Source organism: Symphodus melops (genome assembly GCF_947650265.1).
Source record: "Symphodus melops genome assembly, chromosome: 16".
Taxonomy (NCBI): Eukaryota; Metazoa; Chordata; class Actinopteri; order Labriformes; family Labridae; genus Symphodus; species Symphodus melops.
The window spans coordinates 10789450-10804108 of NC_136706.1; the positions used below are offsets into that span (position 1 = coordinate 10789450).

Here is a 14659-nt window from a genome sequence, read left to right on the forward strand (position 1 = left end):
TGTCTTCAAATGCAGATGGAAATACTGAACAACATCCAGTATAAGAGGAACAGTACATGAATGTTTCTGGCATGAGGTTATGAAAAATTTAATTGTATCAACGTTCAAACTAGAATTAATACTCTTGGTAAAATCATGACCTTTGGAAGATATCTTTTAACCCCCCTTGATGTTTGTAGTTGAGCAAGTCAAACGGCACTCTTACCCACTGATGCATGCGTTTGAACAATGTAACGGTGGTTTATAAGTGTCTTTGTGCTCGCATTGGCACAGTTCTCTTTGTTCCACAGGCTGCCATGCCTTTGAATGAGCTCCTCGTCTCCTACCACTTGAGGTCAAGAGTATGTATGTATGTGTGCGTATGTGTGGGCAGAAATAACATACTTTTCTGTGCATCGGCAAAATGACTCCTCCAGTCTCCTTTCAGTCCAAGTGAGAGGCAGGAAGTGAGCCGGGAGAAAAGGAGGAAGCAGAAACAGCTCTCTGTGGCTGCAGGTAGTGACCCTCAACCTTGACCTCCAACCTCAGCCTCCGTCAGTTTGACAACACGCATGCTGACATAACACAGATGTGAACACACGTTTTTGCTGCGTACGATTTGCTGATATGGACGGCTCTGACTCTTTGATAAGAAGTCAACAAAAATAAAGACATTCAGACAAAGAATCATAATCTATCTTTTATTATTATTTGACAACAATAATAACAACATGTTGTATTTGTTCACTCATTACATTTACAGAAGTGGTCAGGAACGTTTTACGGATTAATGGACTTTGTTCACACAATCATCCATCCATCCTTCCTTCCTTTATCGAACTGTTTGATGATACTGGATGTACAGCTGCTTTAGAGACCTGCCCAAAAAACACTTGTGTCTGCACCAAAAGAATGAGACCTCTTCAACTATCCCGATGGTGACAATGGTTTGAGTATTTTTGAACAGAGCTCATGCCTTTGGAAGGAAACTGACACTTTGAAGCTACATCACCAGGTCCAGAAGAATAGCCTGCTGCCATGTTTGGCAGGCTCCAGTTTACCCTCGATGACTGGGTTTGGTTCAGGACGAGGGCGAGAGTGGTAGGGGTTGTCAGGCAGTGGCCGCGAAGTGGACACTTTGGTTACCTAAAGAAGAAATACATAGAACATATATGACATGACTTGTGAAAATGTACACAGTGTTAACATTTGCTTGCTCTGAAAAGTTTCAGGGAGCACTCACACTAGGGATTCCATACCATGCACAAGCTCGCTTCAAAGTCCAGTTTGTTTGACTAGTTTGAGTGCTCCGTTCCTACACTTCCCGGAGTGCTATGGCTGCATCTGACTAAAAGGACACTACATAAGTCATATTGTCTGTGTTTGTCTCAGATGTGTGTACGAATACTCAACCTGCGTCCCCATAATGTAGGCTACACGAGGTAACCATGCGCAGGCCACGTAAGTCCTGGAGCAGTACGAGTACAGCATTCCTGAAAATGCTTTATCAATACTAACGATTATGATTATAATGCTTCTGCACGGTAAAGTGTGAGTGCAACCGAAGTGATGCACTTTTTCTAAGGGTGTTTGCTAACACCACAACTGATATAAAGCAAAATCCTACATAAGGGAAGATATGAACATGAACCCTTACCCCATTCTTATTTTTACTCTAAGGCTTTTTTTTTACCAGTCTTTTTTTTTTAACTTTAATCTCATCCTATGTTCCTCACATGCTCACGTCTATCTCCATACATCACAGCATATATACAAATGCTGTGATGCAAAGTATACTCTCACAATCACTTAACATTTTAATCTCAAACATAAATTAAGTCTTCTCATTTGTTCTGGAGCTGATGAACCACAGAAACTCATCACTCACAGCCATACAACAGTAAACCCGAGGTCAATCTGGAATCAGCCAGTCGCAGGCAACAAAATGGCCTGAGAGTTCATTACAGCTACTGTATTTAATAAAAGCTTCTTATAAAGTACAGTTATGTTATGCAAGTCTTAAAAAAAACACTTGTTAAAAAGAAAAGCATTATAAAATAGAAGATTTAGAACTCAAACCGACAGCTGGCCGAGAGATCCAATCATAGCCTCTCACATAGCCTCCACTCAGCAAGAATAGAGCCCATCAACTGTGCTGCCCTCACCTTCGACAGGTCTCCCAGATCAGGTCTCTCCCAGCCCAGCTTATCAAGGACGCAGTTGTCGAAGGCTTGCTGCTGGGTACGGCAGCGACGCAGCTCCGTCAAGTTGGAATAATCCAGACAGGTCCAGTAGTCGGTGAAGGACTCGGCACAGTTTCCCTTGATTTGCCTGAAAGGAGTGAATCAAATATCCAAGAGTAAGTTGAAAGCGCACTATAGAAGTCCATTGATGTGGCTGAGTCATAACTGTCCTGCTTAAAACATCAATGATTATGGGGATTAAGTAACTCTGGAAAGAAGAAATAAATAAAAATGACATCATGAAGTTATAGCAGATGCTTGAAGTGCTTCATCTTTCTATCCAATTACCTAATGCACAAGATGAAAGTAAAACATTTTAAACTCCCATTGTCAGAACTATAACTAAATATTTCACCAGTCAAAGGTTCTCTGAGGTTCACATAAACTGAAACATCTTAACTGGTCATTTAAATGTTTACTCAAAAGGTGGCTGGCAGTTGCCAGAAGCACCAAAGAATCAAACCAGGTCACTGCGTAATTACAGCTTTGCTCAAAGCTTTCCTCATTATGATAATTACAGGTATTGCTCTTTCACAATAACACTCAGTTTATCTTTGGGGTGCGAGTGTCAGTTGTTTGTTTCGGCTTTAGAATTAGAGGTTGTGTGTTTTTTTTTTGAGAACCAGTAACACAAACAGTTAAGAGACGGACACAGGCACAAAGCACCCTCGTTTCTGGATGACAAACCAAAGCTCTGTTTTGAATTTTCGGTAAACACAGACACTGCAGTTAGGAGTGAAAATACCCAGACCACTTCCTCAAATAGCCCCCAAGGGCAGTTTTAAAGACACAATAGCCTCTGTAATTATTCATGTTTAAAAATTATCTAGCCCTGTTTTGACTGGTCAGTGTACAAAGTAGCCAAAAAAAGAGACAAAGAGGTGTTCTTGTTGGCACAGCCACTCGAGAGTTTATATTACTTCAGGAATTAGAGCCGATTCTCAAAAAAACTAAAAAGATGTATGATTAGTCTGTTACAAAATACACTTGCACAATGGAAAATGATTAAATATTTTTTTATTAAATAACATTTTGTGTCAACAGTTATCAATCTATTCAATTCAGTTATACGTCTACTTTTGTCCACTAAGACCTGAGTCACAGCAGTCCAGGCAGACCTCATGCTTGACTGGATCTGAAGTGCCAACTAGACATAACCTGCAGGATTGGGTGGAAATTCCCTCCCTGAAAATTTCACATCAAGAAGTATTTTTTTTTTTGGAAGCCTAAACATACCGCGAGGAGTTTTTTCTGGCTTTTAAAATCAACTCGAATCAAAGCTGAAGTTTTTCTTCAATGTTAAAAAGCAATTAATTCTACTCGACCAGATAAGACTCACATCTACATTCCACTTCAACCACAAGTCAATTGAAAGTAATGTATTATCAGTAAGAGGACAAGAGCATGTGATGTAGTGCTGTGATGATTGTTGTGAACATCATGTCCATTTACAACCATGAGAAATATTACTACTTCTTATTTGCAATACCTGAAGAAGTTGAGTGCACACTCGTTCACCTTCCTTCCTTCTTCAAGACATTTTCTGGGGTCCTTTTCCTCCCAGCGGCAGAGCATGAACTCCTTGTTGGATTTGTCACACTGGGAGCCAAAATGGTGAGCGGCGGCCTTCAGCACCGCAGAGGAAACATTTATCTAAAAACACACAAGGACAGAAAAATAGAAAACAGTATTTAACTAAATGTTACATTTTCATTGAGATCCTTTTGCTGTTCAGATGGGAATTCTTGAGTCCCTGGCACACGTTGAACAAGACCATATCATAAACGGAGACAGGAAAGACGGTTTGATTCAAGGTTTGGGATCAATTTAATGTTAATCCTGTGCACTGAGAGAAACTGCACAAGTCTCAACAACACATTCAATCACATTTGTCACCTTTAAATTAATAAACTCTCAAAAAGAAATTAAGTGTGATTTAAAAGGCATCAACATTATCTGTGGAAATATCTATTTACCTTTTGACAGGCATATCTTTTGTAAGATCAATCACATAGTTATTAACATAAATCAAAACTATTTACCTGAATGCATTTTGTTTATTAGCTTCTTCGTACTTCCATATTAGTTGAGGAAAAGAAAAAGCTCCTGCCAGCTCACACCTGACTTCAAGGACAAGTTCAGTGTGCTAAATAACACTGCTACTAACAAAACCGGTCACAGATTTGTTTTGAGGCAGGTAATATGTGACTTCTGTCACTGAGATAAATCACAGAAAAATAAAAGTCACAATGCAGAGAGCAGTCAAATATACATGATGTGGTTATTGATCTGATTCAAGTGGTATATCACAACGATGCAAGATTACTCAGCCCTTCAATTACGCACTAACTATTAACCGGTTCACCTATGTTAAAGTCTGCCTCGCTTACTTTCATCACTTCAAAGATAACGTAACCTGCAAATGTTTTAAACGGCTAAACAGTTCATGTCTTGTCCCACACTGCAACTAGCATTAGCGGCTAGTTAGCTCCCCTTACTGTGATGTTTATTGTTTTAAAATATGATCAACTCACCTCATCCACATTCAGCTCCTGTGGTGTTGGAGCTTCTGACGTTGTGGGCATGGCTGTGTGTATGTTAAGTAACACAAACGGCAACAAATTATGTCCAGCTACTGGAAAAACATTCAAGGTCCCCGTCTAGCTCCAGGACGAGCTACGAGGCCGCGGAGAAGGTTACTGCGCCTGCTGCTGTCAGCTGGGAGGCGCGGTTTGATGACGCACCGGAAAGCGCGACCAAACTCGTCCCCTCCTCCCCTGCGCCGCATGCGCAATTGTCGGGCAGTTCAGCGTATAAAACTTAAATTTCGCTGCACCAATTTGAATTTCGAAGAGATTATATCTGAAAAGATTATTTCAATCGTAAAATTTACAGTCTATGGTTTTAATCTATCATTTATTCTTAAAAACGTTTAACTTTTGTAGGGGTTCTCTCAGGCTCTTTGTTGCCATGTTGCCATGGTAACGTTACACTTTGGCACAGTCCTTGCTCTCTCCCATATTAAATCTATGCTTCACACATTTTTGTTCAATTTCAGAAGAAATTGCGCGAGCGAATCAGTGTAGAAATGGATATCAGTGAGAGTAATTACAAAGGAGAAACACAAAATGGCAGGTAAATTGATTTTATTATGATCACAAAAGAGCAGTACAATAAATTTGAACCTGAAGAAGCAATCTTTGGTAGGTAAATGTTGAACACACTGCATGCGACTGTCTCTTCTCTTCCCTAGAATGGATGGAAAAGGAGAGTACACATTCCCTACAGAAACTAAGTATGTGGGAGAGATGAAAGATGGGATGTTCCATGGCAAAGGAGTGCTACACTTTTCAAATGGAAGTAAATATGAGGCCACCTGGGAAAAAGGCAAACCTAAACAGGTGAGTAGTTGTGTGTGTGTGTGTGTGTGTGTGTGTGTTCTTGCATGCATGTCACAATATATGCATCAAGTTGCATAGTTGTGTGTTTCTTATTGGCTATGGTTGATATTATGTCTGGTCTCTTTTAGCAATCACTCAACATTATTGGTGTAGTTATTTGCTCTCTCCTTTTCCCTTATACTTGAAACTACACTCTCTCCTGCTCTAATGCAATCTTTATGGACTTTTGTCACAACAGCAATCCCCCCTAATTATTATCATCATTTCAGTTGTTGTTCATTTAACATGATAGCAGCTGTAAACCGTGACTAACCTTAGCCCAGGCTACCCTGCACCTGCATCCATACCTGCCCTGGAAAACTGATTTCTATTAAAAACAGATATGAACCATAACATGCATTCTCTAATTGAATTCTAATTGCATTCAAATCCTGCCCATTTCAAGAAAAAGAAGAAAATATCTAATAGGAAAAAACTTTTATTTTTGCAGTGAATATGTATTTAATCAATGGCCCATACATAATAATAATAAAAACGTTATTTATATAGCACATTTAAGAGCAGACATTTACATTTTGAGCCAGTCCCAGTTTAGATCACCTGCTAAGACAATTTAGTTGAATTTTAGTCTTGATAAAAGTTGCGTCAAAGACAGCAACGCATCAGTAAGGGCAGATGGATGTCTATAACACCCAACAACAGTTAAACCAAAATACTTTGGTACATTCAAGTTGTTTGGGAATTGACTCGGACACAATTACCAGAACATAAAATGTTGACTTCACAAAAATGTATATGTACGCATAGATGCGTACATATATAAAGATGTGTAATGTTGTTAAACGGAAATTGTTAATTGTTTTACTGCTAATATACATAATGCAAACACCAGAAATAAAATAAGACAGTTTACGGCAGCTGGTTTAAAGGACAGTTAAGAACATAAAACATTTTTTTTTAAAAGCAAAGGCCTGAAAAGGAAGATTTTTTAAAATGGTTAAAAATGTAAAAAAAAAAAAAAAAAAGCAACAACAAAAAATGAACAACAGAAAGAAAATATTTATAAAATGTAAGGATAAGCCATTCAAAGAAGAGATAAGAAGTGTAAAAAGGATAAGAATAAGACGATGAATACAGGAAAAATAAACATTCAATAAAGGAAGCAAAAAGTGTGATACTCAAATAAAAAAAGAATGAATTTATCAAGATGGAAATATTCTCTCTATTCTAACCTTTAATCAAAATATTATTATTATTATTTTTTTTTGCAAAATTGCTGAACAAAGTGTGTTTAATTTATACTCTCAGTAAAAGTTGTATTGTTCCTAAGAGGCTACACACATTTTTCCACTTTACTCAAGTGGAATATATCTGTGTTGACATCTTTGGTTTTATCTGCTGAGGTTTGAAGATTTCTATCTGAAAGACTTCTGTATTTACCCACACACAATGGAAGAAAATCCCCAAAAAAAGTTTTCTGTGGTGCTCAAAGCACTGAAAAGTGACATCTGAAACGTCCACTGCAAGTTATCTATCCAAGAAACCATGTCTGGGCTACATAGAAGTATAACCCCAAGACCTTCCTTTCAACAGTTTTCACCACAGCATCTTTCCGCCAAGAAACATCCTCCAGGAAAACTGTCAGGGAAACAGCTAGTTTTCTGGATTGTCATGAAGTCTATTTCTTCCGTTGACTTTTTCAAAATGTATTTTTCCCTCACTGCTTTGAGTTGCAAAAAATGTAGCTCAAAGCATACAGCATACCTAGCTTAACTAAGATTGTTATTATATTTGGATGAACCGACCACTTAAAAGTATAACTGGACAATGAGCAAGATTTTGACTTTTTGCTTCTTCAAAAGGGTTCTTTTACCTTTGCTGACGGTCTGCAGTATCAGGAACAGAACTGGGACTACTGCGATGGATATGATAGGCGCTTCTACAGTGAGCGGTGCAATGGACTTAGACCTGCAGGTTGGAATTCCTTTAAGTGCTTGAGTATTTACTTATATAGTGTATAGAGTGACTTATAAAGAGTGTCAGTAGTCTCCATCTATTTGACAAACAAACAAACCCCCCTCATTCATCTTTAACTATTCTAGTACAGTTTGAGGGGCTAACCTAATACAGTATATATAGTGCTTAATGATTCAGGAGTTATGTATCGCTTTCCTGACAGATATTGTACAATACGATCCTGTGTGATACAATACGATAAACTAAGCTATGGTTAAGAAAAGTTAAAATAATGTAGAACTTTAAAACCCTGAAGAAGAAGGAGATTCCAGAGCCAGGTTCTTCTAAAACTAAAGTACAAAATTAAAGCAACATGGGGCGCTGGTAGCGCAGTGGCAGCGCACGCGTCACCATGTATTGAGGCTACAGTCCTCTTGTGGGTGGCCAGCCTGTGGCCTCTTTCCCGCATGTCATGCCCTCTCTCTATCCCTGATTTCTGACCCTATCCACTTTCTCTCCAATAAAGGCAAAAGCCCAAAAATAAATCTTAAAAAAACAAACAAACCCAGAAATATAGATAAAAAAAATAGATTATGCAATCTAAGGATGAAATGCAAAGATATATTGCCTAAACTAGAAAAGCAATAGAAGTAATTGTGAGTATTTGTAAATGTCATGAAGAGTGAGCTTCTGCTTTGTTCATACAGGAGAATCTCAGCTAACTGATCTTCATCCGCCACGTGTCATTCCTGATGGATGTTACGATTGTGGCGATGGTTTCTATGACCCCATTACCAGAGTTGTCACTTCCTACGCTGGCAGATTCCTCAGGAATTCAGGTGAGACAGGAGATGTCCTGTTATTTCCACCATGTTAAAAGATGAACGGCTCCTAAAAGAAATACCCCCTTGCTTACTTTTCGTAGTAATAATAACAATCGCTTCAGTAATGGAGACCCTCCAATGTGGACATATTTTAGGATCTATATATTTGAGATTTGAAGTAAAGACTTTATTAGTCTCTGAACTCCACAATCCAGATGTGAACATGGATAACATAATATGATATATGACAGTACCTCTTTTTCTTACTGTTTATTCCACATTAGTTCGTGCACATTTTTGTTCCACTAATTTGATGCCAAATTGGCTCCATCTCTCTGTTGAGTAATATCCAGGCATCTTAGGCGCAACAGCCAAGAAAAATAAGGAAGATGAAAGTCTGGTGCAAACGTGTATTTTCATTGCAAATTGAGTGTGCAAAGTTTAATGTCAAATGAAGCACCTAGACAGTGATAGATTCCTGAATATTCAATTTATGCAGTGACTACACGGTTTGTTTGCAATATTTTGCAAAAATTCCAGTAATTATTTTTTAGATGTTGTCAAACCTACTTTTCTTTACTTTATTTTCAAAGTACATGAATTTAATATTGCCCCTGCGCGGACAAATAAAGTTTTTTGAATTGGAAACTGGTAAAGCTAGTGGTTTGTTTCTGTGCCTTTATATAGAGATGAACACAGTAACCTATATGGATATATGATGACGCATGAACAAACTGTTCTCCTCATGTAGGTGTTCCATTTTATGTTATGACTGATATTGCTGTATTATTTTGGGAGTTAAATACTGAAGCAGGCTCATTAAACATAGACAAACAATCAGCTGAATGCATACAGAGAGATTTACAGTTGTTGACTTGTTAGACATAGCAGTAGCTCTTTATAAAAACCTTTTTTTAGCAAACTGGCTGAAACACATTCACAAATAAAACCTAATACAACATAATTCATTATGTCTTTGAACCAATGATAAAAACTGCATCTCTGAACGCATACTGTGTCCATATGGGAAAGATTTAATAACAGTGAACCTATGGAGTGATGTTAAATGGATTATCCTTGGATTCTCTGATGGAAGGTTATGTTACAAGTTATCTGATAAGCATGCTGCTATAGACAGCCGCAGCCATTTAAAAATACAAAACTTTTTTCTTTTATTAGTCAAAAGCGGAAAATTGAAGACACATTTTTTCCACTGATCGAACGTCTGCTGTTGCCGTTCCTGATTTGAAGTGAATGCAGTCTGTCAGGAGTCCAGATAATAATTCCGAAATTCTGACATCCTCTGCTCGTCATGTCTCCTGTGATTTTACATCACCAGACTGAAAACACGGCCACTATTATTTACGTGCATCATTCATGTTACTATTTTTATTAGACACTGACTTAATCACAAGAACATTCATTGGGTTTTTGTAGAATCTCGCTGGACTCTAGTAACTTTGCTTTTTTACTGCATTAATCCAGGAAGATATGAAATAACACAATCTTCTTTCGTCTTTAAAGAAATCAGAAACACATCTTCAGTGCCTCGATTCTCATCTGAAGTCTCTTGAATTCATTTTAGTTTGCATATGAATTCCATTGACTTCTTTTGACCTTTACAAATGCAGACATGTGTAAAGATATGATTCTTAGCAGAAGTTCAGCTGAGACTCACAATCTCCTTAAGGGCAAAGTATTTGTCTGCTGATGAGCTACTGGCAACATCGCACAGATTAATTCCACAAGCACACGTGTCATTTACATATGTGAGGAGTTCCACATCCTCCGCGGATGTCAGCACGATGTGTGAGGAGAAGAAAAAAAAAAAACACATCTTAAGATTCCTTTCTTGATGCGCTTTGTGATCAGCTGAGAAATGCACACAGCGGAAGAAGGAATAAAGAGGAAGACGAACTAAACTCTGCCCGACAACAGGGCTATTGCCTCATTTGATTTAAGGTAATATGCAGCATTATATATGGGCGGATATGTGACTTCAATAGCAGTGTTTAGTTACAAGTGTGGGGGATGTATGTAGCTTACACATGCACTACTTTAGACTACTGTCTGCCCTCATGTCTTAGTATACATTTCTTGTGAAGGATGCTCCTGTATCCTGTACATATTTATTTTTCAAACCCGGGAGGTGAAGGCACATTTGTCAGTGGGTGTGAAGACAGAATTTATTGCCCCGTGGCTTCCTCCCAGGATGAGGTCTGCGAGGACGAGGGGACACACTAGAGGGAAGACCCACCCTCTCGAAGGGGACGTCTGCCTCTGCAAGGAAAGAGGAAGGAGCTCCCTGTGTAGCCGTCACAAGTGGTGACTTTATAGGACAGAGAAAGAAAATGTGCTGGTTGTATCTGGAGAAGCTGCAGAAGCGATGCATATGGATCTTGTTCCAACTGCAGATGAGTCAAGTTTTGACCCCTTGAACTAAACATTGTTTCAATGATTTTACTCACTATCCCGAATCGGCTTATTGCAGAGTCCTGACCTCCTTAGCAACTGTTACTAACTCACACAAACAATCCATCTTGGCACAGTGCCATCTAGCAAAACAATGGGATCTGTTTCTAATATTCCCCAAGAGGCAACGGATTATTTCTGGACTTGAACAGATTTTTTTTTGCAGCCAGCGTATGTGGAGAGATTTGTCAAGAATACTGATACACTATGTAGAAATGTAGGATGATAGATGTAGGGCTGGTGTGAGAGAATCTTATTAAAAGGGGAACAGCCCATCTTTTGATGTCTCTGAATGTCTCAGCATTGAACCAAACTCATCCTGTATATTTTACATGATGAAAAAAATGGTTAAAGCTCAGGTTTGTCGCCCAGGTGCTGGGCGGTTTGTAACACATTTTGAAGTATCCTTGAGCGACACAGAATCCTTAATAAATGTAAGAATTGATGGAAGTGCCTGTCAAACTACTCCTGTCATTTAATTCAAACAGAGCTTTTAAATATACTATTATACTATATTACTATATATATATACTGAACTTTGGAAAATGATTATTCAAAGACAAACTCTTTTCATAAACAGTCAACTCAGCAGGTCCTGCAAATACCCGTGACATACAGTGTTTCACTTAAATCATCAATTTTAATTTTCTGATTTAATTTGAAATAAGAATTGATATTATATGAGACAGTCATTCTTATATGTAATTTTCGGTTTAAAATAATCCTTTTTAAGAATTTAAAACTTTTAAAAACAAATGTTAAATCATTGTCCAAACCAATGTTTGGGGATTTATAGATGAATAAATTAAAAAAAGAAAAAGTTAGTGGTGCCATTAAAAAAAAAACATGGATTATGCTTTAAAAAAACTGCATTTCAGCATGATTGGATTAGATACTTTTTTAAATTGTGTTCAATCATTTTCATTGTGACGAAAGGACATTAGAACAAACATGCGGTTGCATAGTGCTATGTCACTTTGTCATAGTTGTGTAGTCTACCTAAAATAAAGCCAACAGACTAACACAATGAGATGATTATGGTAACATCTAAAACACGAATCACATATTTAGAAAACAATGCAAAACACATAATTGGACCTAATTTGTATCCTCTGATGACATTTGTTGCCTACATTTAGGGTAAGAATGAAAAACATTTGCGGAACATTTGCAGAACTATTTAACAAGAATAAGGAGAAAGATAGATAGGCCACATCTGCACAATCAAATTTCCACCACTGGCTGATTTAGCATGTTCAGGTAACACAAACAAACACACACATGTTCAGTTGTGTATATTCTCTCAGGGTAACAGACAGCAACACTTTTCAGCAGCAGCAGCATGTGCTGCCATATTGTTTGTAGCTCTTTCCTGTTTCTGGTATAACCGCTTCCCTTTGAAAGTCGGCACAGAAAGAGCTCCAAACTGAAAACATTCCTCAGCCAAGGAAAACACCTCTGGTGACCGAACTGCAGCCCCTCCCTTTGTCCCCATCCAGCCGAGGTGTTTCACAGACAGATAAGATCAGTTGGGGCCACTAGGGAGTGAACATATCCTCACGCTGCCTTTCCTGAAACTCTCATTTTTCAAATATCTCGTTGACAAAGAAAAAAATCCCCTCAGTTAAATTAATCCATGTAAAATGTAAAGGATGGAAAAATTTTGTGTGAAAGTATCTCTATTGCCATGCTATAGAAACAGGAAACTGCAGTGCTTTTTCTATGATGTCATCAGGAAACAAAACCGAGAACTACTCTGTTTGCAGTGATCCGGAGTCAGACTTGTGTAGTACGTTTGAGTGTTTATTTGAGCTTTCAGGTAAGTTTAATTTTACTGAAGACTCCACTTGAGAACCAGAACAAGTGTGAGCATACATCTGTATTGAATTCTTTTGATTTTCATCAAAACTGTTGAATGCCAAAATAGATTATGTAGATTCATGGATTCATCCCTATGCAAATCACTGTGTGTGTGTGTGTGTGTGTGTGTGTGTGTGTGTGTGTGTGTGTGTGTTAGCGTGTGCGTGTGCGCGTGCATGCGTTTGTGCGTGTATACATGCAAACGTTACTTCACAGCCATTAGACTGGAAGGAAACACTTTTCCCTCTGAGAGTATTTTAAGGATTAAGGTAAACAGACTTTAACAAGGTGCCATTATAGCTTCCACACACTCTCTCACTTGCCCATTGTACAAAGGTCTCTCATAAAGTTTGTACATTTGAGATGTTGTCAACCAGAAAACTGTTCAAAAGGTGTTAGGTTCTGCACAATAAATGAAGGCATAAAAAACCTTTGTTCATTCAAAATTTGCTCTACAAATAATACTTACACAAATAATACGTAATACTTTCTTTATAAAACTATGTCATAGGCCTAGCAATACATGTTTTGTTTTGTTAAACCTGCAGTATCCCAATGCACAAAAAATAATAAATTAAATTTAGTAAGTTCAGAAAAATATCAGATCATAGATTGTCTATCTATGGGTTTTTTGATTATATACTGTAACAGCCACCTGTACCAATTAGGCCTATACAACTTAATCCTAAAATCAACGCCCCTAACTGAGGTGGGAAAAATTCCAATCTAGTTATCATTAAGATAAGCTGTGCTTTGTAGTTAATTGAGGTCAGTCAACACGTAATGGCGCAGCTACGTAGACTTAAGATTCCATAATTACCTTCTCCGCTAACAACTGCGTCATTGAATGCAGGCGATGTTTGTGTGGCAGCTGTCCGCGTGCCCGATGCGTTCAATTGACCCCACGATCAGAACAGGTAGTAGGGAGAGACAAGAAATAAGTAGGAGGTCGTTTTATACTTGAAGTGGCTGTTAGTGTTGACGCCCAACGCGGGCAATTACTCACAATCAGTCGGAGAGCCACAGACCAGCTCCTCCGTACAAAAGGAGTCCCTCGCGCTGTGGAACCTGCGGGTGAGGCCCGCGTGCTCCTCAAGTGCGTGCAGCTGCGGGCGCTCCAGAGACGGCTCACTTCCCCTGCAATTAGCTACTTGTTTCAGTTTTAACAATGAAAACTGGTTTATTATCAGCTCCTCTGGCAGTCGTTTCAGTTTAAAGAACTGTCGTCAATTTTTTGGGGGTTATTATTTGTTGGTGTCTGAAGTGGCCCTGAGAAGTTATTTTCTCCTAATTGTCAGGCTTATCTTGATTTGACAAATTTACCCTGCACTTGAATGGCACTTCACTTTTTCAGGCTCGCACGCAAATGACCTGTGGTTTAATTATGCAGCCTATATGTGCTATTTGAGGTTTGATTTGAACGCTTTAAGTGAGTCCAACTTAATGCATAGGCCTCGCTCCTTTTGTCTGAGTTTATGCCTACAGTTTCATATTCACTTTAACTTAAAATTCAGGACTAAAATATTGTATTGTCACTTCACATTCTCCCATACTAAGTAGTTCTCTAAGTACCTCATGTGTCTCCCTTTTTTTTTTCAACAGATGACTCCGAGCATGAGTGGATTGTGCGAAGTTGTCGGAAAGCTTCGGATGAGGTTGTTGTCGCCCCTCCTGAAAAGTCTTTTGTAACCCGACCTAAAGACAGCAGCAAATGATAAGATCAGGACTGTTCATTTTAAGCAAAAGCATCGTAAAAATAGTGTAATTGTTGCTTTTGTGGTGTCTTTTATTTTAAAAGACAAATTAATGACTATCAAAGCTTTCATCTACAACTGTTTATGATGTGTGTGAACTTGGTGCTTGTGTGATTTGTTAAACGAGAATTATTAAATTGACAAACATATTCATGTCCCTTCTTTCATTC

At 38.3% G+C, this 14659-nt stretch overlaps 2 protein-coding genes across 3 annotated transcripts; one reads left to right on the forward strand and one right to left on the reverse strand.

Moving 5' to 3' along the window:
* Positions 1-666: 666 nt before the first annotated feature.
* ndufa8 (NADH:ubiquinone oxidoreductase subunit A8) lies at positions 667-4942 on the reverse strand. Its single transcript, XM_079365312.1, has 4 exons — positions 4757-4942; positions 3712-3875; positions 2145-2310; positions 667-1125 (listed from the first exon to the last, which is right to left on the reverse strand). Exons 1-4 carry the CDS (start codon positions 4805-4807, stop codon positions 988-990), a joined length of 519 nt encoding a protein of 172 aa, XP_079221438.1. The 5' UTR covers positions 4808-4942; the 3' UTR covers positions 667-987.
* Positions 4943-5003: 61 nt separating this feature from the next.
* morn5 (MORN repeat containing 5) lies at positions 5004-14638 on the forward strand. 2 transcript variants are annotated; one of them, XM_079365310.1, is made up of 6 exons: positions 5004-5203; positions 5281-5357; positions 5476-5623; positions 7486-7597; positions 8287-8418; positions 14338-14638. In XM_079365310.1, the coding sequence occupies exons 1-6, from the start codon at positions 5201-5203 to the stop codon at positions 14448-14450; spliced, it is 585 nt and encodes a 194-aa protein (XP_079221436.1). In that variant the 5' UTR covers positions 5004-5200; the 3' UTR covers positions 14451-14638. The 2 variants fall into 2 exon arrangements, with proteins under 2 accessions (XP_079221436.1, XP_079221437.1); XM_079365311.1 differs by having other exon boundaries at positions 5008-5357.
* The last annotated feature ends 21 nt before the right edge of the window (positions 14639-14659 follow it).

Coding starts and splice junctions, on each gene's coding strand:
- ndufa8 (XM_079365312.1), bottom strand. CDS start 4,807: ATGCCCACAACGTCAGAAGCTCCAACACCACAGGAGCTGAATGTGGAT. Junction 2,311..3,711: donor TGTGCACTCAACTTCTTCAG/GTATTGCAAATA, acceptor CACTCCTTTCAG/GCAAATCAAGGGAAACTGTG. Junction 1,126..2,144: donor ATCTGGGAGACCTGTCGAAG/GTGAGGGCAGCA, acceptor TTTCTTCTTTAG/GTAACCAAAGTGTCCACTTC.
- morn5 (XM_079365310.1), top strand. Junction 7,598..8,286: donor CAATGGACTTAGACCTGCAG/GTTGGAATTCCT, acceptor TTGTTCATACAG/GAGAATCTCAGCTAACTGAT. Junction 8,419..14,337: donor CAGATTCCTCAGGAATTCAG/GTGAGACAGGAG, acceptor TTTTTTCAACAG/ATGACTCCGAGCATGAGTGG.